Here is a 27413-nt window from a genome sequence, read left to right on the forward strand (position 1 = left end):
TGCCTTATTCTTAAGTACCCCTTCATTATGGTATCAAATAATATGATCTGTTTTTTTTTTGTCAAATTTTGTTTGTTATGTATATGTTGTTTGAGCATGTTAAGTTATAACTTTTATTTAAATGTTAAAGTTTTCATATAATGGTTAATATGCAAGTCCAATTTACATGAGCTGGTTCTCTAGTTAACTTCAGTGCTATATATGTTGCTTGTTTGTGTTAACTTGAGACATCAAGATAGTACTTTAAGATTATTGATTATATTTAATTATAAATTCCACTACATTAGACACACGCCCAATAACGTTACAGTTATTTTAACCTGATAGTGAGGATAAGAATCAAGTGATGAAAAAATTACTTTCAACTAGTACACACTGATTCTCAAATCTTGAACAGAACAGCTTTAACGAGACCATTGTCATTACTTCACTGACTGTATTGTCAGGTCAGACACAGAATGAAAAATCAGGAACTCAAAACTCTGGTGGGGAATGAAAAAATGGAGTTGGATATGGTGTAAAGAACCTATATCAGGACTGGTAAATGTATGATGATGATGAATCAGTGTTTTTAAATATAAAAAAAATAATAATAATACAAGTATGAAAATAATTCTGGAAAGTTTACAATAATAATTCTTTTATTTGTTTGTTATTACATTTGTTTTACAGTACATTATTATTATTATTAACTTTTAAAAATACGTATTTGTTTTCTGTAATTATAGGTCTGTTCCATAAGGTTATTGCAATGAGTGCTGGAGTTACATCTAACTGGGTAACCATAAAAAATCCATTAAGATTAACAAAGAAATTAGCAGGATTATTGAATTGCTCTACTGATTCTTCAGAAGTAATGGTTAAATGTTTAAGAGATGTTCCAGCTAAAGATTTAAATAACAAATTTAATGAGATGAGGGTAACATTTTTTTATTAATACTGTTATAGTGTTATTGGTAATTGTTTTAGCAATTTTTTTTATTGCAATGAGAATTTATTATAAGTTTTTTTATATACTACAAACTATCTAAATAACTACATGAAATAATAAATAACTATATGTCAATTATGATTGACATATTGATGAGCCGTTGAAATTCAGCTTGGTCAGTTAAAAAGCTTAGTTGTAAAAAAGTCAATTGGAAAACTTACTCTATTGTTTGGCATGATTTACTTATATTTGAGAATCGTTATGCCAGTTTCTGATTATTAAATCTGGTACATTTAACTGTTTGATTATGGAAATTAATTATAAATATTGAAAATATACGATTTTCTAAAATGGAAAAATTATGTAACAAACAATGTATTGATTATGTGTTATTTGATAGATTTTAGGGGGAATTCCTGTGGCTGTATTTGGGCCAGTTATTGAACCTGATCTGGACAATGATGAAGAGAGATTTCTTACTGATGAACCTGAAAATATAATTAAAAGTAAACAGTTTAATCATGTTCCTGTTGTTACAGGAATTACTGAATATGAGTTCCTAAGTTGGAGTCAGAGTAAGTTTTTTTATTTTTTAATATTTTTTTTTTATATCAGGTTAGGAGTACAGCAATATGTTTTGACTAATGTGAAATCACTGCTAATACATAAGGAATTGAGAGGGAGAAAACCAGATTATTCTATTATTGTCATTTAAATTTCCATTAGCCATGAATAAAAAACATATGGACCAACAAATTATTGGTGTTACGGGATACATCAAAACTGCAGCAAGATGATAATTTCTATTTGATGAAAGTTTAATAACCATATGTTGTTTAATCTTAAACTGGCTTTACAAATTCCAATGAACTAGTCCTGCTTTAGACGTAAATAAAAAAACAAAGAAAAACTGTAAGACCTCCAGAGACCATTAAGTGACTGAGCAAGTTATTAGAAGTCCAAAGTGCTCAGCAAGGGATCGTGCAAATTCGCTGAACTTATAAGAGAGAACTATATGTAAAACTTTACACTAGGATTCAGGGCTCACTAAGGCATCATCCACAAAAATACACATAAAACAAAAACTTCCTCCTAATGATTTACCTTCAAGACTGAATTTTTCATTGTACTTCAAATGTTATCGAATGAAAATCCTGAAATTTTGAATAATTAGATTATTCAGATGACCTTTTCATTTACGAGTTTATGTTTGTATTCATGGTTATCATCTCCAAAGTTATGATCGAAGGATATGCATAAGGATAGGGATAAAACCTCTACATAACAAAAAAGTGACTATGAAGTACAGTGTTTTAATGTTTGATGTTACTGGTTTGTTCTTTTTTGGATATAACATCTCTACATATAGTTCCTAACAACTTGTTGCTTAATAAAATATAGCATTTTAAATGGCTCTCACACAGAGCAAATTTTGATGTTTTAGAAAAAATTTCTTTTCAGTTTACAAAATCTCTTTTTAATTTGCTAGATTTCATACGATGGTAACATGACATGATCATTAAGGTAGACTTAACTGTTACTGATTTCTTCTAAGAGCAATTTTAAAGTCTTTCTTTTTCCTGTTTAGCCTCTGGGAATTATTGTTCAGGTATTACTTCAGATGGTGAATGAGGACATTTATGAGTGTAAATGAAGTGTAGTCCTGTACAGTCTCAGTTCAACCAATTCTGAGATGTGTGGTTAATTGAAACCCAACCACCAAAGAACAGCGGTACCCATGATCTAGTATTCAAATCTGTATAAAAGTAACTGCCTTTACTAGGACTTGAACGCTGGAACTCTTGACCAAATCAGCTGATTTGGGAAGACGCGTTCACCACTATACCAACTCAGTGGGTTAATTTTAAAGTCTTGGATGCTTTTAAACAAACTTGACCATTGCAGAAACTAAAAAACAATATCAACATTAAACAGAAAATCACAGCTGTTATTGACATGAATGTGCAACAGAAAGTTGTGTACATGAATGAATTGCTAAATGTATAAAATATAGTAATGAAACAAATGTAATTTTAAACTTCAGTTTCTCTGACTGAGTGCTCATTAAATATTAACCTTTAATCGTATTAAACTGATATTATTCCAACAAGTTATACACATGTACAGAACCTTGTGTTAAATATATTGCTATACCTAACCACTTGTTATTACGTCACTTGTAAGGTACAGATTAACTTTAGAACTTATATGTTTTCTATAAATATTCTTCATTAATTCATGATTTGCAAAACATATATTAATTTATATTTAAGCATTAGTTGACAAATATTAATAATAATTTTTTAATTAAAAAATAAATATAGAATTAATTTACCTATTTATGAAATAACAAATGTATTTTTTTTTGTCTTCAGTCATTTGACTGGTTTGATGCAGCTCTCTAAGATTCCCTAACTAGTGCTAGTCATTTAATTTTGTATACCCCTACATCCTACATTCGTAACAATTTATTTTATATACTCCAAACGTTGCTTGCCTGCACAATTTTTTCCCTTCTACCTGTCCCTCCAATATTATAGCTACTATTCCAGGATGCCTTAATATGTGGCCTAGTCTGTCTCTTCTTTTAACTATATTTTTCCAAATTCTTCTTTCTTCATCTGTTTGCCACAATACCTCTTCATTTGTCACTTTATCCACCCATCTTATTTTTAACATTCTCCTATAGCACCACATTTCAAAAGCTTCTAATCTTTTCTTCTCAGGTACTCCGATCGTCTAAGTTTCACTTCCATATAAAGCTATGCTCCAAGCTCCAAACATATACTTTCAAAAATCTTTTCCTGACATTTAAATTAACTTTTGATGTAAACAAATTATATTTCTGACTGAAATATAATGTCACCTGTGCTATTTGGCTTTTTATATCGCTCCTGCTTCGTCCATCTTTAGTAATTCTACTTCCCAAATAACAAAATTTCCTACCTCCATAATCTTTTCTCTTCCTATTTTTACATTCAGTGGTCCACCTTCGTTATTTCTACTACATTTCATTACTTTCGTTTTGTTCTTATTTATTTTCATTCAGTAGTTCTTGCATAGGACTTCATCCATGCCGTTCAGTGTTCCTTCTGAATCCATTTTACTCTCAGTTAGAATTACTATATCATCAGCAAATTGTAGTATTTTTATATTTCCACCTTGTACTGTTACTTCGGACATAAATTGTTCCTTAACATCATTAACTGCTAGTTCTATGTAAAGATTAAAAAGTAACGGGGATAGGGAACATCCTTGTCGGACTCCCTTTCCTATTACGACTTCTTATTTATATTCTTCAATTATTACTATTGCTGTTTAGTTCCTTTAAATGGTAGTAATTGTTTTCTATCTCTGTGTTTGAACCCTAATTTTTTTTAAATGCTGAACATTTTATTTCAGTCTACGTTATCAAATGCCTTTTCTAGGTCTATAAATAAATAGGTCTATAAACCAAGTATGTTGGTTTGTTTTTCTTTAATCTTCCTTCTACTATTAATCTGAGTGCTAAAATTGCTTCCCTTGTCCCTATACTTTTCCTGACACCAAATTGGTCTTCTCCTAACACTTCTTTCACTCTCTTCTCAATTCTTCTGTACAGAATTCTAGTTAAGATTTTTGATGCATGGCTAGTTAAGGTAATTGTTCTGTATTCTTCACATTTATCTACAACTGCTTTCTTTGGTATCATGACTATAACACTCTTTTTGAAGTCTGATGGAAATTCCCCTTTTTCATAAATATTACACACCAGTTTGTATAATCTATCAATCGCTCACCTGCACTGCAGAGTAATTCTACAGGTATTCCGTCTATTCCAGGAGCCTTTCTGCCATTTAAATCTTTTAATGCTCTCTTAAATTCAGATCTCAGTATTATTTCTCCCCTTTCATCCTCTTCAACTTCCTCTTCTTCCTCTATAACACCATTTTCTAATTCATTTCTTCCATATAACTCTTCAATATATTCCACCCACCTATCGACTTTGCCTTTCGTATAATATATCGGTGTACAATCTGTGTTTAACACATTATTAGATTTTAATTTATGTACCCCAAAATTTTCCTTAAATTTCCTGTATGCTCTGTCTACTTTACCAATGTTCATTTCTCTTTCCACTTCTGAACACTTTTCTTTAATCCACTCTTCTTTTAAGATGTTTGCACTTCCTGTTTATAGTATTCCTTAATCATTGATAATTCCTTTTACTTTCTTCATCATTAGCATTCTTATATTTTCTACGTTCATCCATCAGCTGCAATATATCCTTTGATATCCAAAGTTTGCTACCAGTTCTCATTGTTCCGCCTAAGTTCGCTCCTGCTGATTTAAGAATTTCCTTTTTAACATTATCCCATTCTTCTTCTATATTTTCTACTTTATCTTTTTTACTCAGACCTCTTGAGATGTCCTCAAAAATCTTCTTTACCTACTCTTCCTAAAGCTTCTTTAAATTCCATCGATTCATCTGATACCTTTTCTTCTGGTTTTTAAACCCCAATCTACATTTCATTATCACTAAATTATGGTCGCTATCAATGTCTGCTCCAGGGTAAGTTTTGCAGTTGACGAGTTGATTTCTATGTCTTTGCTTAACCATGATATAATCTATCTGATACCTTGCAGTATCACCTGGCTTTTTCTAAGTGTATATTCTTCTATTATGATTTTTAAATTGGGTGTTGGCAATTACTAAATTATACTTTGTGCAAAGCTCTATAAGTTGGTTCCCTCTTTCATTTCTTTTGCCCAGCCTGTACTCACCCACTATATTTCCTTCTTTGCCTTTTCCAATGCTTGCATTCCAGTCTCCAACTAATATTAAATTTTCATCTCCTTTTATGTGTTTAATTGCATCGTAAATTTCTTCATATACACACCCTACCTCATCATCATCATGGGTGCTTGTAGGTATACAGACGTTGATAATCGTTGTCGGTTTAGGTTTCGATTTTATCTTTATTACAATGTATCTATCGCTATGCATTTTGAGATACTCTACTCTCTTCCCTATCTTTTTGTTCATTACAAAACCTACTCCTGCCTGCCCATTATTTGAAGCTGAGTTAATTATTCTAAAATCACCTACCAAAAGTCATTTTCCTCTTCCCACTGAACCTCGCTAACTCCTACTACATCTACATTTATCCTATCTATTTCCCTCTTTAAATTTTCTAACTTACCAACCTTTTTTAAACTTCTAACATTCCACACTCTGACATAGAATGTTATTTTTTAATTTTCTGGTGATCCCTTCCTTATTAGTCCCCACCTGGAGATCCGAACAGGGGACTAGTTTACCTCCAGAATATTTTACCAAGACGCCTCCATCATTTTTATATGAAAATGCAGAGAGCTACATTTTATTTGAAACAAAGCAGCTGTAGTTTTCCATTGCTTTCAGCTGTGCAGTACTCAGAGGATTGAGTGATGTTGATATGGCCGTTTAAGTCGTCCTGACCTACACCATTAACAGCTACTGAAAGAGCTGCTGCCCTCTTTCAGGAATCATTCCTTAGTCTGGCTCTCAACAGATACCTCTCTGATATGGTTGCACCTTCGGTCCAGCTATTCTGTATCACTGAGTACTCAAGCCCCCTCACCAACGGCAAGGTCTCATGACTCATAGAGGGAGAATAAATGTATTAAGTAATATTAATCAGTGTAATTTATATAAATTAGGTAACAAAAAATTGATAATGATTTGCATCATCAAAAGGGAAAACATTCATCTCCACAGCAAATTATTACTGAATGGAATTTGTATAGTTATATTTAAATGTTCTATCAAACATTTTTTTTTTATACAGAGGTAGATTTTATAAGAAAAGGAGAATACTGTTAAATATTCTCTCATTACAGTTGATTTTTCAGATAGTGTGTCTATGTCACTGTCTAGGACATAGTCTTCTAGTCACATGGAAGACTCAGGTATTTTCACTGGAATGTAAATCAATGTAATTGAAACCAATTTAAAAGTAGAAGTACTTAAATAATATAAAATACTGATACTATTTGCAATTCCAGTATCTTAAAAGTTGTTTGTTAAGTTATTGTTTCCTTAAAAGCAGTCACCTTAGACACTAAATAGAATAAAAATACGTGGAAGGCATTTAATGTTTTGTAATATACGTGTTAAAAAGCATTACTGCTTGCAACTTAAATAATGGGATCAGTTTATTCATTTAAAAGTAATAAGTTGTTTTTTTTTCTAGGAATTTTAAGAAATGAAACATTGAGCAAATATCTGATAGAAAATTTTGATTCCCTTGCACCAAGCTTATTTAGTTATGATAACAAGAATAAAGAAGAGGCCCAAAAGATTACTAAACAATTTAAGAAATTTTACTTTGGAAAAAAACCCATTTCTAAGGATTCTGTATATGAGTTAGGGAAGGTGAATATATGATTTAACTTAATTAGTTTTTTGTATAAGATTATTACATAAGGTTGCTTAGGCATTTTATCCAAAAATAATGTTTATATGCTATTATAGAAATAAAATTTATTAGTTACCAATTCACAGAAAATTAAGAATTCTCATATCTACTGAACCTATCTAACTATACATAAAATTATTACTTAACCACATTATTAATATTATAAATTGTTTCCATCCATTTTTGTTTATGGAGGTAATTTAATTGTAATTTATTAATAAGTTACTGTGTACAGAAACAGTAACCATAAGTTTAAAAAAAGGTTTTTTTAAATCTCTTCTTTAAAATGTAAGTTACAATTATAATAAATAAAAAATATAATTCCGTAAAATAAGATTACCAAAGATCATTCCTAAATGAAAGAATTCAAGATGTGTTACCCTGTTGTAGTTAGTCTAATGATATTGCTTCTAGTACTACCTAAATACATTTATTTTATATTAGATAAAAAGTTGTATGATTGTGTGCTTCATGTCAACAACATCAGGATCTGTCACTTCATCAGAAAAAAATCAGTAATATGAGTAAAATGTGATTACAAAACATTTTGTGAATCTAAACCTTAGTTACAAACAAATAAATGCACAATTAAAAATTTATCTCTTTAAATATTAGGAATTTATTTTGAAAATATCTGGATATATTTAACATTTTTAGTTACTCCAATGGAAGTGTTGTACATCAACTTTATTGTAGCTGGCAAATTTACTCCATGGAATAAGTTAATAAACCAGTTTATTTTAAGTTACAATTTATGTAATTGTACAATTGTATCTTTACTGCTCAACTAGAGAGCAACATTAAAAAAAGGTTTCTTTTTTTAACACTCCAAATTGAGTGCACTATTTTGGTGTAAATCGTACAAGTTTCTTTCTGTAAATGAATTTGCTGGAAGTATGATAGACTAGAACATTGAGAAAACTTAAAAAATGTTAATTTTTCCATCTGTCACTTGACTAATTAGATATGTTTTTCCATTGCTTTCTATTCTATATTAATTTTGTCAATCTCAATATTTCAAGAGTTTTAAATATTTCAACTTTCTATATCTTACATCTGTTTCATTTTTTCTATGATTAGCTCACTGTCCAAGTCACTATTTTTCTAATCATTCAAGAAACAACTTCACTGTTGGCTTGCAAATAGTGTAGTGCTGCAGCTGACCTTATTCCCATTGTATTGTGATCCAGAAAAAAATAAATTTAAGATTAGGAAAGGCTCAGGATGAAGAAAAGAGATGATCAACCCACAAAGACATTTCCTTAGGAGGTCGGATATTTTATTGTCCAGGACTGTTGTCCAGGAACCCTAAAAGTAAGTTAAGTTTTAACTTATTCATTCTTGCACCAAATTAACTAAAATCAAAATGACTTAAGTTAAGGCCATAAACTTACTCTTTTTCACATGTCTTCTCAATCATCATGTCATCTTTTCAACAATCATTTCATTTATCAGTTGATCAAAATCATTTTATCTCTGATTTCTTCACCTAATTTCATCTTCATCTAATTTTCAACATTCTATCTTACATCACTTTTCAGAAGCATCACTAGTTTTTTCTGGTTGTCTTGTTTTTATTCCTCTTTTATAATTTATTATTTATCAAAGTTTAGAAAAAGTTAACATATAATGTGCAGTAGTTCAACATGGGGTATCTGATGTAGTGTTGGCATGGCTAACAGAACAGTGAAGGGGATAGAGTACCACGACAGGCCAAGAAGCCAGTCACAATCCTTCTACAACCCTGTTCAACTGAGCTTTCAAAACTTTGATAAGAGATATTATTTATCATTCAAACAAACAAGGAGTTTTATTTATTTATTTCCTTAAGTAACTACAGAATATTCACCTACACTTACAAATGAGAAATGAATCTGCAACGAATGATAAATTTCAATTCTGATCAAAGTAAATATTCAAAAATATCTTTCCCATTCCAAAATTTATGTTTGATACCTGTCCTCTTATTCTACAAAAACTGTTTGCTCACAAAAGTCTACTTTTGACACCTTCCTTATTTCATCCCTCTTTTGAAATTTTGGTACTTAACAAATAAATATTTAATTTTGTTTTAGTAAAGACAAGCTTGTTCAGTTTAGGTTCATTATCTCATTTTTAGGAGTTGTAACTACATTATATTTTATTTTTTAAATTGTTATAAATGATTTGATAATTCTATGTAAATAAAATTTACATGGTGTTAAAATCGTGGAAATTGAGTAATAGATGCAGAACTTCTTGCATTGCATCAATTAAAGATGTATTTACACTTCTGATCTACATGATACATGTAGATAGCATAATAGAAAATATTATTTTAAGAAACCCTAATGAACTGTTGTAAAAACAGTTCGGTCTGAAACTTACTTCTATCTTAATTTTTTTTATGCTTTATGGGTAGCAAGTAATGTTTATTGCTATATATTTGATAGAAATTACAACCAAATGGTTGTGAATGATCTAATGTTAGACACCTGTTGTTCCTAAAAATAGCATAGCCTATGAATAACAAGCTCTTTCCATGCTTATTAGCAGACTATCATTCTCTCCTTAATTATTGGTTTAAAATAAAAATCTACTATTCTTTAACCAAATCTTGTTTAAAATTTTGAACAGTGGTATAACAGTCCAGTAATTGTTTGTTTTCAGTCTTTGACAAACAATATCTTTACCCTTTGAAAATAGTGTGTCGGTTTTTTTCTAAAGCACAATTCCTATTTAAAATTTGAACTTATGATAGTTTCAGAAACTGGGCATACCTAAGTGTCGTAAGATTTACTTCATACTGCAGTAACATAGATGAGAAATCTTCGATCAGCTTACTTGGACTGTGTATTATTTTATATTCATCTGAGGATATAAAATAATACTAGTAAAAATAATAACTGTAAAAATTAATTAAAAGAAAAATAGAAAAAATTACAAAACACATTTCATAAGTATTAACTACATTACATAAGTATTTAACAACAACAAGTCCACAAAAATAAATTTGTCATAAACCAGGGAGGAAAAATTGTCAGAGGGATAGAATGACATCTTTTCTTTCTGAATTATTTTGTGAGACATAATCTTTAACTAGACTAACCCTAAAAAATTGTAGAAATATGCATTGAAAACATAAGTATGAAATAGTTTTTGTTACTTTTTGTTCTGATTTTGATTTTAATAATTTTTTTTGTGCTTGTTTCAGTGGTTTTCCGATTATTCAGTTATATTTAGTGAATATACAACAGCAAAATTACTATCTAAGTTTAATGATAGACCAGTTTACTTTTATAAATTCAGTTACAAAGGACGTCACAGCCATATGAGAGATCTAATAACTAATAAAACAATTGGTAAGTTTAAATTTTAAAGAATAATTTTTGAAAAATATATTTGTCTGTTTTTAAATATAATCTAAGTGTAGTTTTTTCAGTTGAGTAAGTGTACTCGTACCGTACGGACGTGTTGTTGTGCTGCTCCGCAATTATAATATTTTTGGACTGGTTTTTCCGGCTTTTTCTTGGAGACGGACAATAGGTATTGTTAGGTGAGTGTTTACTGGATGCGTTTTGAAATTTTTACGATTTTTGGTTTACAGACGGATTTTTTATTGTGATTTTTGTCGTTTCAACCTTATTGTCACAGGCAATAAGGATTATAATGGAGCGTCTCTTCGCTGTACGTGATTATTCGGTTATCTCCAGCTGATAACAGATAACATATCAGTAAGTAGTAATATAATTAATATAAATGTTATTTACGATAATTGATTACATCGGTCAAGGACTTAGGAAATTCACTAATACTTCCTACTGTGTAAAGGAAATTTTACTGATTGATACGAAGCGAATTTAGTAGGGGGAATTCCTTTTCCTTCATAACTCCTGCAATAGTTACCCTATCCAAAAACTTCCTTGATATAAATCCCGATCACAAAAATCCTCAACTTTTGACCCCTCCCCCTTCCCACCAAAAAATTTTTATTAAATTTTTGGGAGGATACATTTTACCCCCCTCGACCACTCGCTGGACTCGGAATTGTCTTCTGAGTCCAGTGCCACACCATGAGAAGGCGTGGGTCACTTCCTTTGGAAGGTACATTCTCCCAAAGTGGTGGCACGACGAAATCGTTTGTAGCCAAGAAAATGGACATCAAAGGGAAAAAGAGAGCCCGTCAGGGCTCCTCTGAAGAAGAGGATGGGTCGCCCTACTCATTTGGCAGTCTGGTTCAACAGCTTGGACAAGCGATTGATGCCCTGAAAAAGCATACGGGGTCAGGTTTGACTAGATATGTAGCAGTCCACGAGCAGGAGCTGAGGAGAATATATGAGGGCTTAACTGATCTGTCTGATGTGCCCCTTCCCGTAGAGGTTAACACGCAGTCCACTCAGACTGATCCTGCTTCTGACACGGATCAGACAGTAATTTTAAATCTTGATTTGTCTGATGATGAATTAATTGAGTTACTCCCGTGCAGGTGGTCTGCGTGGGCAATGAACAAGGCGAAAGTCGTTCCTCTTCCGACAGACGGGGATACATGTCAATTTGTTGACATCAGTAAATCGAAGAGAGCGACCACAGAGAAGATCCAAGCAGGCATGATCGCATTAGACTCCTCCACAATGATGGAGAGTTTCCAAATGGAGGCTACTAAGAAAAGTAAATTTACTATTTTCTTCGATTCCGAAAAAGGGGAAAAGCTTGCGGCCAGATGCATTATAAATGCATTAAGAAAGGTACTAGTCAGTGTACGCAAAGTGACCTATATTCTACCAACTGGTGAATATGGCAATATTTTGAGAAAAATACTTATTTATTTGCATATAACCAACGAGGAACCTGCAACATTGGTAGTACCCAGGAAATCAGACTCAAGTCGTGGGCGATCTAGGTCTGCTTCGGCTCGTCGTTCGACGACTCCAGTTGAGGGGAGCAAGATAGTTGTTATCAAGGGACAGGGCAAGTCCTATGCGGATTTGCTCCGTACCATGAAGGGCAAAATAAACAAGGAAGAAGCTGGAGAAGTTCTTTCTCTAAGAAAAGGAAGAAACAACGAATTAGAGGTCAGGATCAAGAATGCCGAGCAAGCAGCTCAATTTACTGCGGTGCTTAAGGACAGAGCAGCAGACCTTCAAGTGAACGTAAGAACTAGGGGTGATAGAAGAGCGGTTGTGCATATAAAGGACTTAGAAGAAGACACGTCAGAGCGTGATATTAGTGAGGCGATAGTTGCAGTTATTGGTGCCGCTGAAACGTTCCGGATCACCTCGTTAAGAAACGCCTATGGTAATACACGTAATGCTACAGTCATCACAAATCATAGGGCAGCACTAAAATTGATTTCGAATAGACTTAGAGTTGGCTGGATGCACTGCCGCTCATACATCAGAACGGATCCTGTCAAATGTCATAAATGTTGGGCGCTGGGACACACCAGTTTTGAGTGCAGAGGTCCTGATAGGTCGGCTTTGTGCTACAATTGTGGGGGTACAGGCCACCTTATACGTGATTGTAAAGCGGCATCCAAATGCTTCGATTGTAATGGGACTGACCATCGCACCGGGGGCGTAAAGTGCGGCAAAGCCAGAAATGATTAGTATAATATTGTCCAATGCCAACAGGAGTATTCTGTTCCATGATTTAGTGGGAGAGACCGACAGGGAATTGAATGTTGACATTGTGATTACTACTGAGCCGAACTTGGGTACTGCTGCTCGTCATGACTGGCTGGCTGATGCTGTTGGTGATGTCGCTATAACAAACATCAGTAATAGGGTCGGATGGCAGTTGCATCATAGAGGAGAGGGGATTTTAGCGATTATTTTGCTGAATTTTGTCCTTGTGGCTGGATACGTGAGTCCTAATGTTGGAATTGCCGAGTATGAACTTTACATTGACGAAATACAACGGGTCATCTTACAGTCACCGAAAAGAGCCGTGGTTATGGGTGATTTTAACTGCAAGGCCACGATTGCTGGTAGCAGTTATACTAACAGAAGAGGGCAAATCTTTACAGAAATGATGATGGCGACTGATATGATCTGTCTAAATGACGACTCTTATACATTTGAAGCCAGAGGTCATAGATCTGTATTAGACCTGACATTGGTTGACAATAGTTGGGATCCTTCGCTCTATCAATGGAGAGTTTTGAGGTCAGAAACTGGTAGTGATCACTTTGCCACGATATTTTCTTTTGACGGTGTACGACCGGTGATCGGGAGAACATCAAAGCCGCTGAGATTGTCTAAAAGACAGGTAGAAGTAGTGGTTGACAAAGTTGCTCGCAAGCTCATGGATGGCAGAGAGGTTACGCCTTTTGTTCTGCAGGAATTAATAGTCACGGAGATGGCGAGGATTCCACAAAATATCAGGGGGTATCAACCCGCTTACTGGTGGACTGCGGAGATTGTGAACCAAAGACGGATTCTGCAGTACTGGCGAAGGAGAAAATTTAGACTCCGTAGAAGAGGTAGTGCTGTGTATGAGCATGCTGTAAATATGTTTGCTGATGCCAGGCGGTAACTAAATTACCTAATAAAATCTAGCAAGAGAGCACGTTGGAAGGAGTTATGCTTGGAGCTGGACTCGGACCCGTGGGGACGTCCTTTTCAGATCGTCATGGGAAGACTGGGTAGACGTTTGCCTGTCCTTACAGCTGAGTTCGCTGGTATACAATTGAGAACACTTTTTCCGGTGGCTGAATCGGGTCTATCGGAGCTGGTTGAATGCGATGCAGATCGATTCACACAACATGAAGTCACCTTAGCGGTATCTAGACTCAGGAACAAAAAGAGTCCGGGTCCAGACTGTATTCCTGCTGCGATCCTCAAGGGACTTATGATGAAAGCCCCTTGGGAAATGACAGATGTGGCAAGTTATTGCTTGCAGAACAGGACCTTCCCTAATTGTTGGAGGGAGTCGCGCACTGTGTTCTTGCCCAAGAAAACTGCTAATGCAGAAGTGGTTGGTTACTGCCCGTTGAGCCATAAACAATATGGGGAAAGTGGCTGAGAGATTGATCGCAGAAAGGTTACTGCTTGAGTTAGAGACAGGCGGCGGTATTCATAACAACCAGTATGGGTTCAGGCGTGGCAGATAGACGCTTCAGGCGATTGAAAAGATAACTAGCTGGGCTATAACAGTCAAGGCTGGAACATGGCGCACCAGGAAGATTCCTTTACTGGTTATGCTCGACATTAGAAATGCTTTTGGGACCGTCCAGTGGGACTCCATCATGGCGGCTTTATTCAGAAGGCGAATAAGCCCTTACATTAGGAGACAGATCTCCGAATACCTGTCTGAAAGATGGACTACAGTTAGCACGCTTGATGGTGACATACGATACCAAGTTCATGGTGGTGTCCCCCAGGGGTCAGTACTGGGACCATTACTTTGGTTACTGGTCATTGATGATGTATTACGACTACAGCTACCTGAAGAGACGGAAATAGTGGCCTATGCTGATGATTTAGCGATACTCACCTCTGCGAGATCAGAAGATGTCCTCAAACAAAGGAGCAACGATACTCTAGAGATCGTAAATAACTGGCTAACCGACAAAGGATTAACACTTTCAGTAGATAAAAGTCAATATATTTTGTTGGCGGGAAGGAGACGGCTGTGAGATCTTGAACTTAAGATAGGGGAACATAGGCTTGAACGTGTCAATCAGACTAAATATCTGGGAGTGATAATTGATAAAACCTTGAGCTTTAGTGCTCATATAGTATATAGATGCGAGAGAGTCGAAGGATTACTACAAGCCCTCATAAGGCTATTAGCTGGCCAAGATGCCCCAAGATCATCTAAACGTAGGGTTTTAGTCTCCGCATGCACCTTGGCTTTATTGTATGCTGCACCTGTTTGGTATAGAGCCATATTCACGCAAAGGAATGCTAAACGATTGAGGAGTCTACATAGACAGGCTCTAGTTGGGGTGATGTTCGGATACCGCACAATATCTTATGAGACGGCGTGCGTTCTGGCGTCCACAAAACCCATAGAACTCCAGGTCTTGGAACGCTGGCTTCGCTTTCAGGGCATGGAACGGGGTGATGCTTCTGAAGTGGTTATACAGGCATGGTAGCGTAGATGGAGTCAACATGAGGGGGCTATGTGGACAAAAAGGTTGATTTCAGACATTAGCCAATGGGTCAAACGAAAGCATGGCGAGGTCAGCTACTATGTCTCTCAGATGTTCTCTGGACATGGTAATTTCGAGCAATATTTATTCCGCTTTGGGAAAAGAAGCTCTCCACGTTGTTGGTACTGTGAACGCGATGACACAGCTGAGCATACAATATTTGAATGCGATAAATGGACAACACTTAGGTTTCGCACGGGAATACAGAATCTCACACCTGAGGAACTAATTAGCTTCATATTGAGTTCTAGACAAAATTGGAATAATTTTGAAAAATTCTCCTTTTTAGTTTTAAAAGAGAAAAATGATACTGAAAGACGTATGGGGTACTAATAAAGACTAATAAAGGATATTCATGAGTATTGTCTCTTTATGAAACCTACGACTGCAAGTAGGCGTTACGAGATCGGACTGGGAATGTAAAGACCGAGACCCGGCTTCGTAGTTGGTGGTTGGGAACGACATAGTCGGGCCTGGCCTACCTTCTGCGGGGTTAGAGGCAGGCAACACCAAAAGACCGAGACCCGGTTCCTGGGGCTGGGGCTGGGGATAGTCGGACTCGGTTCCTGCCCTGGGAATTTGAGGCAGGCAATGTAAAGAAAACAAAAAGAAAAGATCCGACCGGGGGGGCTGACCTATCGTGCCGGACATACAGTCGGTGGGTGGGGAGGCCTCCTTTGAGTAAAAGGACACTTCCTTGGTCTGCATATACTTAATTGGATAACCGGCCCGAGGGAGTAGGGAAAAAGAAAAAAAAAAAAAGAGTGTAGTTTCTTCAAATGACTTGGAGATTGCTTGGATATCAGTATTACTTTGGGCAACTGAAAGTTACGTAGAAAAAGTGTATATTGTTGTAGTGAACTGTTAAGTAACTTATTGTATGTCTCTTCCATTGAAAAATAAAAAAGTTTAAATAATTAATTCCATTTAGTGTAATGATTTATTATTACTATTTTTGCTGTACACTTTTTACAATTTTGGAATTATCCTTTATTTTTGAAATTAGGTAGTCATCAAAAAACTTAATTTTTTTATTTTTCTCTGATTGACACATATTTCTGAATTAAAATGTATTTGTTGTGCATGTTTTTACACTGGGTTATTTGTCAGGACCAAAACACTGACTAGTATAAAAAAGCTTAGACTTTTCTGATGTTTCCCATGTATCTTAAGATGCTTCTAAATAATTTAGGAATTTCTGAAGCATATTATTCGATTTATTCAATAATCTTTTAAACTGTAGGACATAGGAATTCATCTAAATGATGAGCATAAAATGTTTACATTTATTCATAGTATTATTCGTTAGGATATTTAAAGTATCAATAAAATAGTTTATTAATATGTAAGATAAATTTTATTAAAATGTAAGGAACAGTATATAAATTAATCTGCACTTGAATATTTGAACATAAAAATATATTACTCTCCTTACAACCTGATGTTTCTACAACACCTGAAATAATTCAAGAAGTACTTCTTGAAAGCTACAGTTAAAGATAAAATGCTACTCTGCAGAGTGAGGGTATGAATTAAAGATAAATATACCAATGAAACCACATTTAATTAACCAGTCCTTTTAAATTATTAGTGTTCAACAATGCTGATAGTTTCAATCTGTGCTGTAAGCATTTAATAGAAATTAATAATCTTAGCAGTCAATACCACTTAATAATTGCAAGAAAAAAAGAAAACCAATCAAAATTCTGATCACAACCAACACAACTTTCATGACAGAATTCGTCTTTCAGCTGATTTGCGTAGAACAAGAAAGAATGCTAGAATGAATTTAATTGTTGCCAATGTTTTTATGAAGAAGTGGGGAGATTTTAGTACTTATTATGGGAAATCTCCTTACTATATGCTGATTACCAGTAACTGAACTCAACCTTTAGTTATCCAGCTTTATTCTACTTTCTTGATTTACAGGAGTCAAAGTTAAAAGTTATTTAACATCTAATGTATAGTTATCTCTTAAATGTGCACTTTTATTTGATGAATTCAAATAAAATTGTTCATTTTTGAAAAAAGTCCACTTTTTTAAACATCAAAAAGACTTGCCTTTTTTTAAAAACGAGTCATTTTACATATGTATACATACATAATTATTAATACATGAAATAACAATTATAAAAATGATTCATACATACACAGTATATGTATATATATATATATTTTTTTCATATCCTTATTTCATTATGATCTTTTTTTTAAGTTATGCTTTTCAGAACAAGATTTTTGTTTTAGTTATTAAAAATTCATTGATTGTTTCTCAGGTCCGGTCCATCACGATGATCTCATATATTTATTCTATATGTCAGTAGCATACCCAAAATTGAGAGAAAGTGATCCAGATGCATTTATGGTTAAACTTGAAACATCATTCTGGAAAAATTTTGCTACAAATGGGTGAGAATATCACACTATATAGTTTATTTTTTTATTTTATCGGTTTATGGTGTAGATTGAATTTAGTATTTGGCTTACAAGAATATTCCTGCCATAAATTGTGTTCTGTTACACAGGCTAAATAAGATATTACTAATATTAAAAACAAAAGTAAAAATAAAACACGGTTGACAACCAAAAATTTGTAAATAAAGGTAAGAAGCAAACTGGGTGTAGCACAGCCTAATTCATAATATTGAAAATAATTACTACTTCTCAAATTATCCAAAAACCTGTTTTAAAAAAAACTTAGAATGAATGAGGATGCATTCACTAAATTTACAGGATAAAAGCCAATCAAGCTAATTTGCATTAAAACATTTATAATTTTTATCAAAAAAAGGTTTGTCAAAATGTTTTTAAAGGTTTTCAAAAAAAGGTATGATAAAAGTTCAATATTTTTTTCACATGTGATTTTAGATTTAGTAAACAGATTTTCAGAAATTTCCATATTGCTTCTAAGGATTTTTTTACTATTGTCCAGTTCCATCATTAATATTGTCAACCCTAGTGTATACCTAATACTAACTACCTAATATTGCATACCTTATTTTACTAACTACATGTAAAATTTACATACATGCTAAAGAAGTGGGTCTCACAAGAGAATAAGTTTTTAATGTTACTGTAATTATATTATTTATTAATAAATATTATATAATATTTATTCAATAATATAAAATAAGAAAAACATAAAAGTAACAATCAGGTGTCTAAATTAAAAACCATAACCACATTTTACATGACACACTTTTTACACAAAACATTTTACTTCTTGTTGTTAAACATTCTTAAACATTGTCAATTTTATGAAACTTTTACAATATATTAAATAAATGAGTAAACATTTGATATTATTTACAGACAGTTTATGCATGACTTCTTTTGGTGTTCCCCACATACAGGTTTTTTACATAATACACAGTATATCTGCTTCTCTTCTCATAAAAGCAAATTGAGCAATAAGTTCTTTTCACTTTTTGTTCAACACTTGCGATTCGTGATTTTTTTCATGTTTGTTATTCTCTAGAGAGACCTGGACAACTAAGTTGATGTTTCTGACACGGAGTAGTTAGTTTTTGTGCAATTCCAGCATGAATTTTAATCTGCTAAATAGTTTTCTTTGGTTCTTGTACTGGTTATGACAATAAATCACAAAAAAGTTGACACATGTCATATTCAACATATAAAAATACAGAGAGCTCATCTTCCCGCTTTTCTATTAAAACACATGTTCTGGCATATCTGGTTTAACGCGTTGACATCTCCTTTAGTACTATTGTAACTGAGTATTATGTCTGGTTTTTTCAAGGTGCTGTCAATGATTCCTTCATTATGAGTCACTGAAATACATGTCATGAGCTTTCCCTCTTTTGGTTTATAAGAGAACACTGTAAGGTTTCTGTCAAAAGGAAACATTGTACTTCAGACTTTTCTGTGACCATATGTTGGATTGATAAGTTCGTTGGGCAGCTCCCTTTTGTTCTTTTTATGGTGCCAGTTATTGTGAGTAGGAATATCATTCCTGCAAAGGTTTGTGGGCAAGCAGCACAGTTGTAAACCAATTGTCAAGGATTATGTTACGATGACTCCCCTTTACAGATTCTATAAACTTTTCGACAAAGAAATCTGCCATTGGAATTCCAGAAGGTACTGTACCTTTGGCGAGATATGGCATGGCATCAATGACGTACTTTGTTGAATTGTCATACATGATAATGAATTTAATGCCATATGTGTTCAGTTTTGACGAGATGTACATTCAAAAGGGACAATGCCCTCAGAATCCCACCAGCTGCTCATCTACTGTTAGGTATAACCCTGGTGTGTATGTATGATTTGCAACAATTATTTGTAAAAATATTCCATATATGTGAAATAGGCGGAAGTTTTGTAAGTGTTTGTCTCTGGCCTTGATCTCTTGTCATCAAATCGAACACAGTTTATCAAAAAGTTGAACCTCATTTTGGACATTGTTGACTTATAGCATCCTGAACCATAAGAATCATGAAACAATATATCTGTTGTCAGATGGTTGTCTTTCATAGCTACAGATAAAATGAGGATTCTGAATAGTGCATGTATTTCTTCTAGGTTCGTGTCCTTCAAAGTGGAATTATTTTGGTTGACATAGTTATTTCTTTAACTAATTTCTTCATTTGTATGGAGAACAATTGTTTCCATTATTTTATCATCTAAAAAAACATAAACCACTCTTTCGGCTCCACAGCATTTTTAGCTAGAGAGGTTGGTCTTGGTCATTTATAAATAATTTTTTTTCTCTTGGTTTTGCAGCTCCAAGGGGCACTAGTTGTCTTTCATTTCTTCTGAAGGCATAAACCTAAAACTACTATCTCAGGGTGAATTTTCCAATGCAGATGTCCCTCGGGGCATCTGCATCGGTGGCATCTCAGCAGGGCCTGAACTGAACGCTGTGGTATGTGATCAGTTTGAGTGCGAGAAGATGTCCTCCATTAAAGCCACTACTGGCTAGGAACGGAGGGGGTGGTGTAGCGACCGGACAAGCTACGAAGCGGGATCTTCTCCCCTCGGGGGGGAATCAAGATGGTTGTCTTTCATGTGTAGCTGTTTTTTTCAATAAATTCATCATTGTTTGGAGTTACCAATAAATCATTTGAACATTCTGTAATTCTGGTTCACTTTTGGATTTTTTCTTTTTTTGGATAGGCTCACATTCAATGCTTTTAATTTCCATCTCAACTTGATCTAATTCCTCCTCGTTTGGTAGCTAATCAGGATCCTCATCTGTGTCATCATCAGGTTCCAATTTTTCTACTTCAAGTATGTTTTCTACACCTTCTTTCTCCTCATCAAATGGTTCTTTTAATAACTGAAGAACTTCTTCCGGTTCATAATAAGTTTTATCCATTCTGAATGGAATAATAACAGAAAGATTTTTAGTAAATTATATTTTAATACTAACTCTATGTAAAATTTACATACAACCAGTGGAAGCACTTATTGCTATCTCTACGTAAATAATGTGTGTACTAAAACACTTTAATTACTAACTGCATGTAAGTTTTACGTACCTTCTTTCAGGACAAAGTGATAAAAAAATGAAAATAGCAGCATCAGGCACTTGAAACATGGAAACAATAGAGAACACTAACCCACCAAAGCATTGCTTAGAAGGAGATCTGTGAATCACAGTACACATAAATTTTATGTACATCAGTGGTCTAGGGTTAAAGGTACACTGTTTTTCTACAACTACACTCTTAAAGTAATAAAGAAACCAGTTTAGTATCTATTTCCTGCAAAAATTCACATTATTTTAAAATAATAAAGCACATATTTAATGATTTGCTTAACGTGGATTTGTAGACCTCAAATATTTTAGGAACCAGTTATGAGTGATAGTGGAGAGATCCTAAACCAGCAATGCATATTTAAGATTGTAGTTCAATAACAAAAATATAATCAAAACTTAAAGTTCCATTTTTCAGTAATTTCTTTCTGTCGTCAGACTAAGAGAAGTGATACTTATTAAAAAATTTCACTCTCTCTAATGTATCATTACTAATTACTTATTTTAATGAAATAAAAGATGTCATATTGAGGCTTAGCCAAGCCAATACCTTTACAGTGCCACTAGATTTTATTAATGTCCCCCTTTTTCCATTTGTTGTTGGATTGTGATTACTGTTAATCATATTACTATAGCGTCACTCAAAATTAGAATGATGAAGGGGAAATAAGTAAAGGATACAGTTGATTATGTCATGATTCTATTATAATGTAATACATGTCTTAAGATTTCTGGAGGCTGTTCAGACTCCAGAAATCATAATTTCAAAACCATTCATATTCAAAACCAGTACATTCTGGATAAAAGGCTGAGTTGCTTCCATTCTACTACAGAGATAGGAATTTAGTTGTAGTTTTGTTGGCGTTTTTCTATGTTTCACTTGATTTTTTTTACATTGTATTAAGAAATATTTTTGTTTTCTTTTCAGAAATCCAACACCTGATGGTTCTCCAGTACAATGGCTTCCAGTTACATACAATGATGAAAAGTATTTGGATATTAATTCAAAATTGACAATGGTAAAAGGTTTACCCTTTCCTGAAAGAATGACTCTTTGGAATAAAATATTTCCAGTGCTTTGATTATAAGAACAACTTTAACTTAAAAGTATTGTTATACATTTTTTGCTTTACATTATATTTCAAATAAATCTTTTCATTTCATTATATGAAAATACTGCAACATTAAATTAAATACAGATATGTTTAAAACTCACTATATACTTGCTTAGTATGTTCCAAAAGTTACTAATTTATTAGAATAATGTAGTTCTATTTTTCTTTTAATTATCAGATTAAATGAGCACAACAATTTTGTTTTAATACAACTATATAGCTGGCCTCTGTTGCGCAGGTGGTAGCGTCTCGACCTTTCACCCGGAGGTCCTGGGTTCGAATCCCAGTCAGGCATGGCATTTTTCACACATGCTACAAAACACTCACCTCAACCTCTGTGGAACAGAGGTTGAGGTGAACATAAAATGAATTTTGTAAACTAATGTTTAATGGTTTTTGTTTTTTTTTTGTACAGTTTAGATTATGTGGTTTTAGTGTTTTATTCTTTCATTAATGTTAGTGAATTAGTCTTAAGAATTTCATATTTAGAGATGTGAGCATTAGATGGCCTGACTATCATTTGGTAATCATATATATGTTTTGCGTAAACTTATAGTAATGTTTATTATTTTTAATGTAGGGCAATATACTTATCTATTATTTCTCTTGAACACCATGACAAATTATTATCTCTCACCACCCATGATATAATTAAATATTCGCGACGTGTAACTCTTGTCCAAGATCCAGAAATGAAAATGTGCTATTAACAACATTTTTCTTATTAAAAGTTCTCTTGGTATATAATAATTCATTGCTATCATTTTCAAACAATTATTCAGGATACAACATGCCTTAAAAGACAGCTACAGAAACATTGTAAGGAATAGTTTTGTTGAACATATGAAACATGCTTGTTAAAATGCCTAAAGCATCTTCAATTACCTTTCTTGTTCTATTAACTCTGCAGTAAACATTTTTTTATTCTTTTGATGGTTAGAGAAACAGTTATGGTCAGATGTCAATTTTATAACAGCCCTGTTATTAATAAATGACAATAGTAAAATCATTTTTTATTTGACAGAACTGTTTATTTAAAAAATCATGATACTTTTTACTGTTTTAACAGATCAATCACTGATCTTCACAAACAGCAAAAGTTGACTGGCAAACAGTGTTAAGAGTTGTATTTCAGTCAACTCTTAACTACATTTAAGGAATTTTGGAAGAAGGTAATACAAATTAGTGAATTATTGGAAAAATAGGAAAATTCATTTCCCTTAAACATATAATTTAAATTGGATTTATAATTATGAATTTTATAAATCTTAACATTTCTGTTTTTCTTGATATATCTTGTTTTAACATCTTACTATATTATTAAGAAGTGGAAACATTTTAGAGGTGAAAAAATTTCATAACCCTTCTTTAACCCTTTGCTGCTTCTATTTTGACCAAAATTTACTACCAGCCATATTGTACTGTAACTGTAAGTGTACTGTAATATATGTAAGTGACATATATCCAATACCTCCTGCACTCTATTGGTGGAATTAATAAATCTTTATAGACATGTAAACTTTAAGTAAATGTATTGGCACATATTTTAAGGCAGGAACTAAAAGCCTATGTACTAGCATTTGCATGCATTTGCCTGTGTTACAACGAAACTAAAAACATGTCATTTTTTATATGTCTTTCATGGTATGGTTTCATAAACTTGCTGTAGCATATGTAATTGTTGAGTTTTATTCTAAGTTATATATTGGTGTTGTGATCTAGGCCTACTTCCTGTTGTATAGCAACCAATAATAGTAGAACCATGCAATACTAATATGCTATTTATGAATTGCTGTAAACACAACAATCAATTCTAAGAATTTCATTTACTTATTTTTAATTTACTCTTATTATGCTTTAGATAATTAGGCTTTAATTATGTTTAGAAGTGGTTATTATTAAAACATTTATTGTGGTGTATATTTTAATTAATGAAGTGAATAGCTGTTAGTGATTTATATTTACTATTTATTGTGTTGTTTTCATTTAAGGCTTTGTCATAAATCAGACATGCAAATTTTTAATATTTCAATACAGTTATTTTCTTTTAAAATGCCCAAGTTAGGGGAAAAGGTACAGTAATTCATAGTTAGGCAAGGGAAATTGTATTCAATGTTTACAATTTCTTTTAAAAAAAAAATGTCAGAACCGGAACATTGAGGAAAATTGAAGTGCTGCATACGATTGTTTAATCGACAAAAGAATCAGATCGAATAGTCCAAAAAATTATAGCAGAAGGGAAATCAAATTAAACTGAGAAGCCATCCGTGTTCATTTCGACAAGAAAACTGTGGGGGTGTTACAACCACCCCCACTAAATTGTGTGCAATTTAGATTCATTTGACACTGATGCTTTGAGGCGTTTAATAAATAAATTTTATGTAACCGAAAAATGCGTTCCTACTGTAAAGAGAATTATATGCAAAAAGCCCACAAAAGTGAAATTAATTTCAAAGGGGGTGAAAGGAAAGAGCTTTAAGAGGAATTACGTAAAATGGGATTTAGATGGAAAAAACAGAAGACAACCGGAAAATACTGATAAAATGGAATGACATTAAAATGCAAAGAATGAAATTTCTAAGACAAATTTACCTGTTCCATGAAGAAGGAAGACCGATTGTACACACAGATGAAACCTACAATCACAGTAGTCATGCGACACAAAATCATGACACAACAAACCTTCATGAGGGACTGAAAACACCAATATCCAAGGACTCACTATTAATAATTGTTCATGCCGGCTGTAATTAAGGATTCATTAACAATGGTTTACTTATGTATGACTCAAATAAGAAAGGAGATTATCACAAATCGTTGGATTTTGAAAAGTGCACGAAATGGTTATGGGAGAAGTGTATTCCCAAATTGCCACCTTGGTCGGTCATTGTATTAGATAACGCATCGTATCATAACGTTCTGCTACAAAACAGCCAAATTCTAACACTAGAAAGTGATATGATAAAATGGTTAGCTGAATAATGACCTAACTATTCTCCTGCAATGACAAAGACTGAATTATATGATACAAAATTACACAAAGAAAATCGAAAGAAATTTCTAATAGTTGACATTTTCGAAAATTATGATCAAACACTTCTACAGTTGCCACCTTATCACCCTGACTTAAATGCCATTGAAATGATTAGGAGTCAAGTGAAAGGGCAAGTAGCTAAGAAAAATACAACTTTTAACGTGTTGGAGTTCTTAAGTTAGCTGAAGAGAAATTTCATAGTGTCTTAAGATGAGTGGAGCAATGTCTGCCAGCATGTTGTCAACATTAAAAATAAATACATCGAAGATGAAAATTTATATGATGTACACATCGATAAATCTATGATAAATATGAATTCAGCTTGGACATGAGCTGTTTAGAATCTACCGACGACAGCGACTTCGAAATTTGCGAGCTACATCAATAAAGTAAGTAGAAAAGATAATTATTTAAAGTACTCTAAAATAATAGTATTAATTGGGATATTAAACTAGTTTTAATTAAATAGCATCGTATGTATTTTTACTTCCTTGTACGAAGTACAAAGAAATATTGTAATCGTGAAAAATTTCAGTTTTCAGATTTCAACGGAAATATACATTTTGACCACCCCTGAATTCATTTTGACAAGTTTCAGCATGATGTATGTATCTCGCATAACTCAAAAATGATTAGCCATAAAATGTTGAAATTTTGTATTTAGGACTGTTGTAACATCTAGTTGTGCACCTCCCCTTTTGATTATAATCGACTGGGCCAAAAATGTGTATAGTCAAACTTATAAATAAAGTGGGATTTCAATTTTCAAACATTTGGATTTTGGATTTTTTCTTAACTGCAGCAATAAGCCCTCATTGAGAGGTTTTCAACGATATACCATAAGCGGTACCTATTTTCATTGATTCCAGAGTTATAGTCAAATAAAATTTTAATTAATGAAATATTTGGATCTTACAAGGAGAAGGCACATTGATTCGAATCCGACTACATATGCATATATATTTTTCTAACTTTTATTTTTTTTAATTTTAATATATTGATTTATTAATAATTATTAACCTCTGATTGTAAAAAAAAATTTAACTGTAAATAATTATTCTATAGCAATACAAAAAAAGAAATATGAAAAAAAAATCAGAAATTATTGGTGAAATAAAACTTTACGTACTTTTACTTTCCTCCTCTATGAATCATGAGACCTTGCCGTTGGTGAGGGGGCTTGAGTGCTCAGGGATACAGAGTAGCTGGACCGATGGTGCAACCATATCGGAGAGGTATCTGTTGAGAGCCAGACTAAGGAATGATTCCTGAAAGAGGGCAGCAGCTCTTTCAGTAGTTGTTAGTGGCGTGAGTCAGAATGACTTAAACAGCCATATTAACATCACTCAGTCCTCTGAGTACTGCGCAGCTGAAAGCAATGGAAAACTACAGCTGCTTTTTTTCTAAGAAAATGTGGCTCTCTGCATTTTCATATAGCAATGATGGAGGCGCATTCCTTGGTAAAATATTCCGGAGGTAAACTAGTAACCTGTTCGGATCTCCGGGTGGGAACTACTAAGGAAGGGGTCGCCAGAAAATTAAAAAATAACATTCTACGAGTCGGAGCGTGGAATGTTAGATGTTTAAAAAAGGTTGGAAGGCTAGAAAATCTAAAAAGGGAAATGGATAGGATAAATGTGGATGTAGTAGGAATTAGTGAGGTTCGGTGGGAAGAGGAAGGCGACTTTTGTTCAGGTGATTTTAGAATAATTAACTCAGCTTCAAATAATGGGCAGGCAGGAGTAGGTTTCATAATGAACAAGAAGATAGGGAAGAGAGTAGAGTATTTCAAAATGCATAGCGATAGAATCATTGTAATAAGGATAAAATCAAAACCTAAACCGACAACGATTGTTAATGTCTATATGCCTACAAGCACTCATGATGATGATGAAGTAGAGTGTATATACGAAGAGATTGATGAAGCAATTAAACACGTAAAAGGAGATGAAAATTTAATATTAGTTGGAGACTGGAATGCAAGCATTGGAAAAGGCAAAGAAGGAAATATAGTGGGTGAGTACAGGCTGGGCAAAAGAAATGAAAGAGGGGACCAACTTATAGAGTTTTGCACAAAGTATAATTTAGTAATTGCCAACACCCAATTTAAAAATCATAATAGAAGAATATACACTTGGAAAAAGCCAGGTGATACTGCAAGGTATCAGATAGATTATATCATGGTTAAGCAAAGACTTAGAAATCAACTCGTCAACTGCAAAACTTACCCTGGAGCAGACATTGATAGCGACCATAATT

General features: G+C 33.4%; 1 protein-coding gene across 2 annotated transcripts in view; it reads left to right on the top strand.

Moving 5' to 3' along the window:
• LOC142322090 (esterase E4-like) overlaps positions 1-25844 on the top strand; it is a 42940-nt gene extending 17096 nt beyond the window's left edge. The window contains exons 5-11 of one of the 2 annotated variants that reach the window (XM_075360765.1): positions 729-919; positions 1332-1506; positions 7147-7328; positions 10565-10712; positions 17782-17914; positions 21934-22112; positions 25690-25844. In XM_075360765.1, coding sequence (XP_075216880.1) covers positions 729-919; positions 1332-1506; positions 7147-7328; positions 10565-10712; positions 17782-17914; positions 21934-22087 — 983 coding nt within the window. In that variant the 3' untranslated portion in view covers positions 22088-22112; positions 25690-25844. Of the gene's footprint in view, positions 1-728; positions 920-1331; positions 1507-7146; positions 7329-10564; positions 10713-17781; positions 17915-21933; positions 22221-25689 lie in introns of those variants that run through there. The other variant, XM_075360764.1, reaches the window with a different exon arrangement.
• The last annotated feature ends 1569 nt before the right edge of the window (positions 25845-27413 follow it).

This window comes from Lycorma delicatula, chromosome 3, assembly GCF_047948215.1.
Source record: "Lycorma delicatula isolate Av1 chromosome 3, ASM4794821v1, whole genome shotgun sequence".
NCBI classification, from domain to species: domain Eukaryota; kingdom Metazoa; phylum Arthropoda; class Insecta; order Hemiptera; family Fulgoridae; genus Lycorma; species Lycorma delicatula.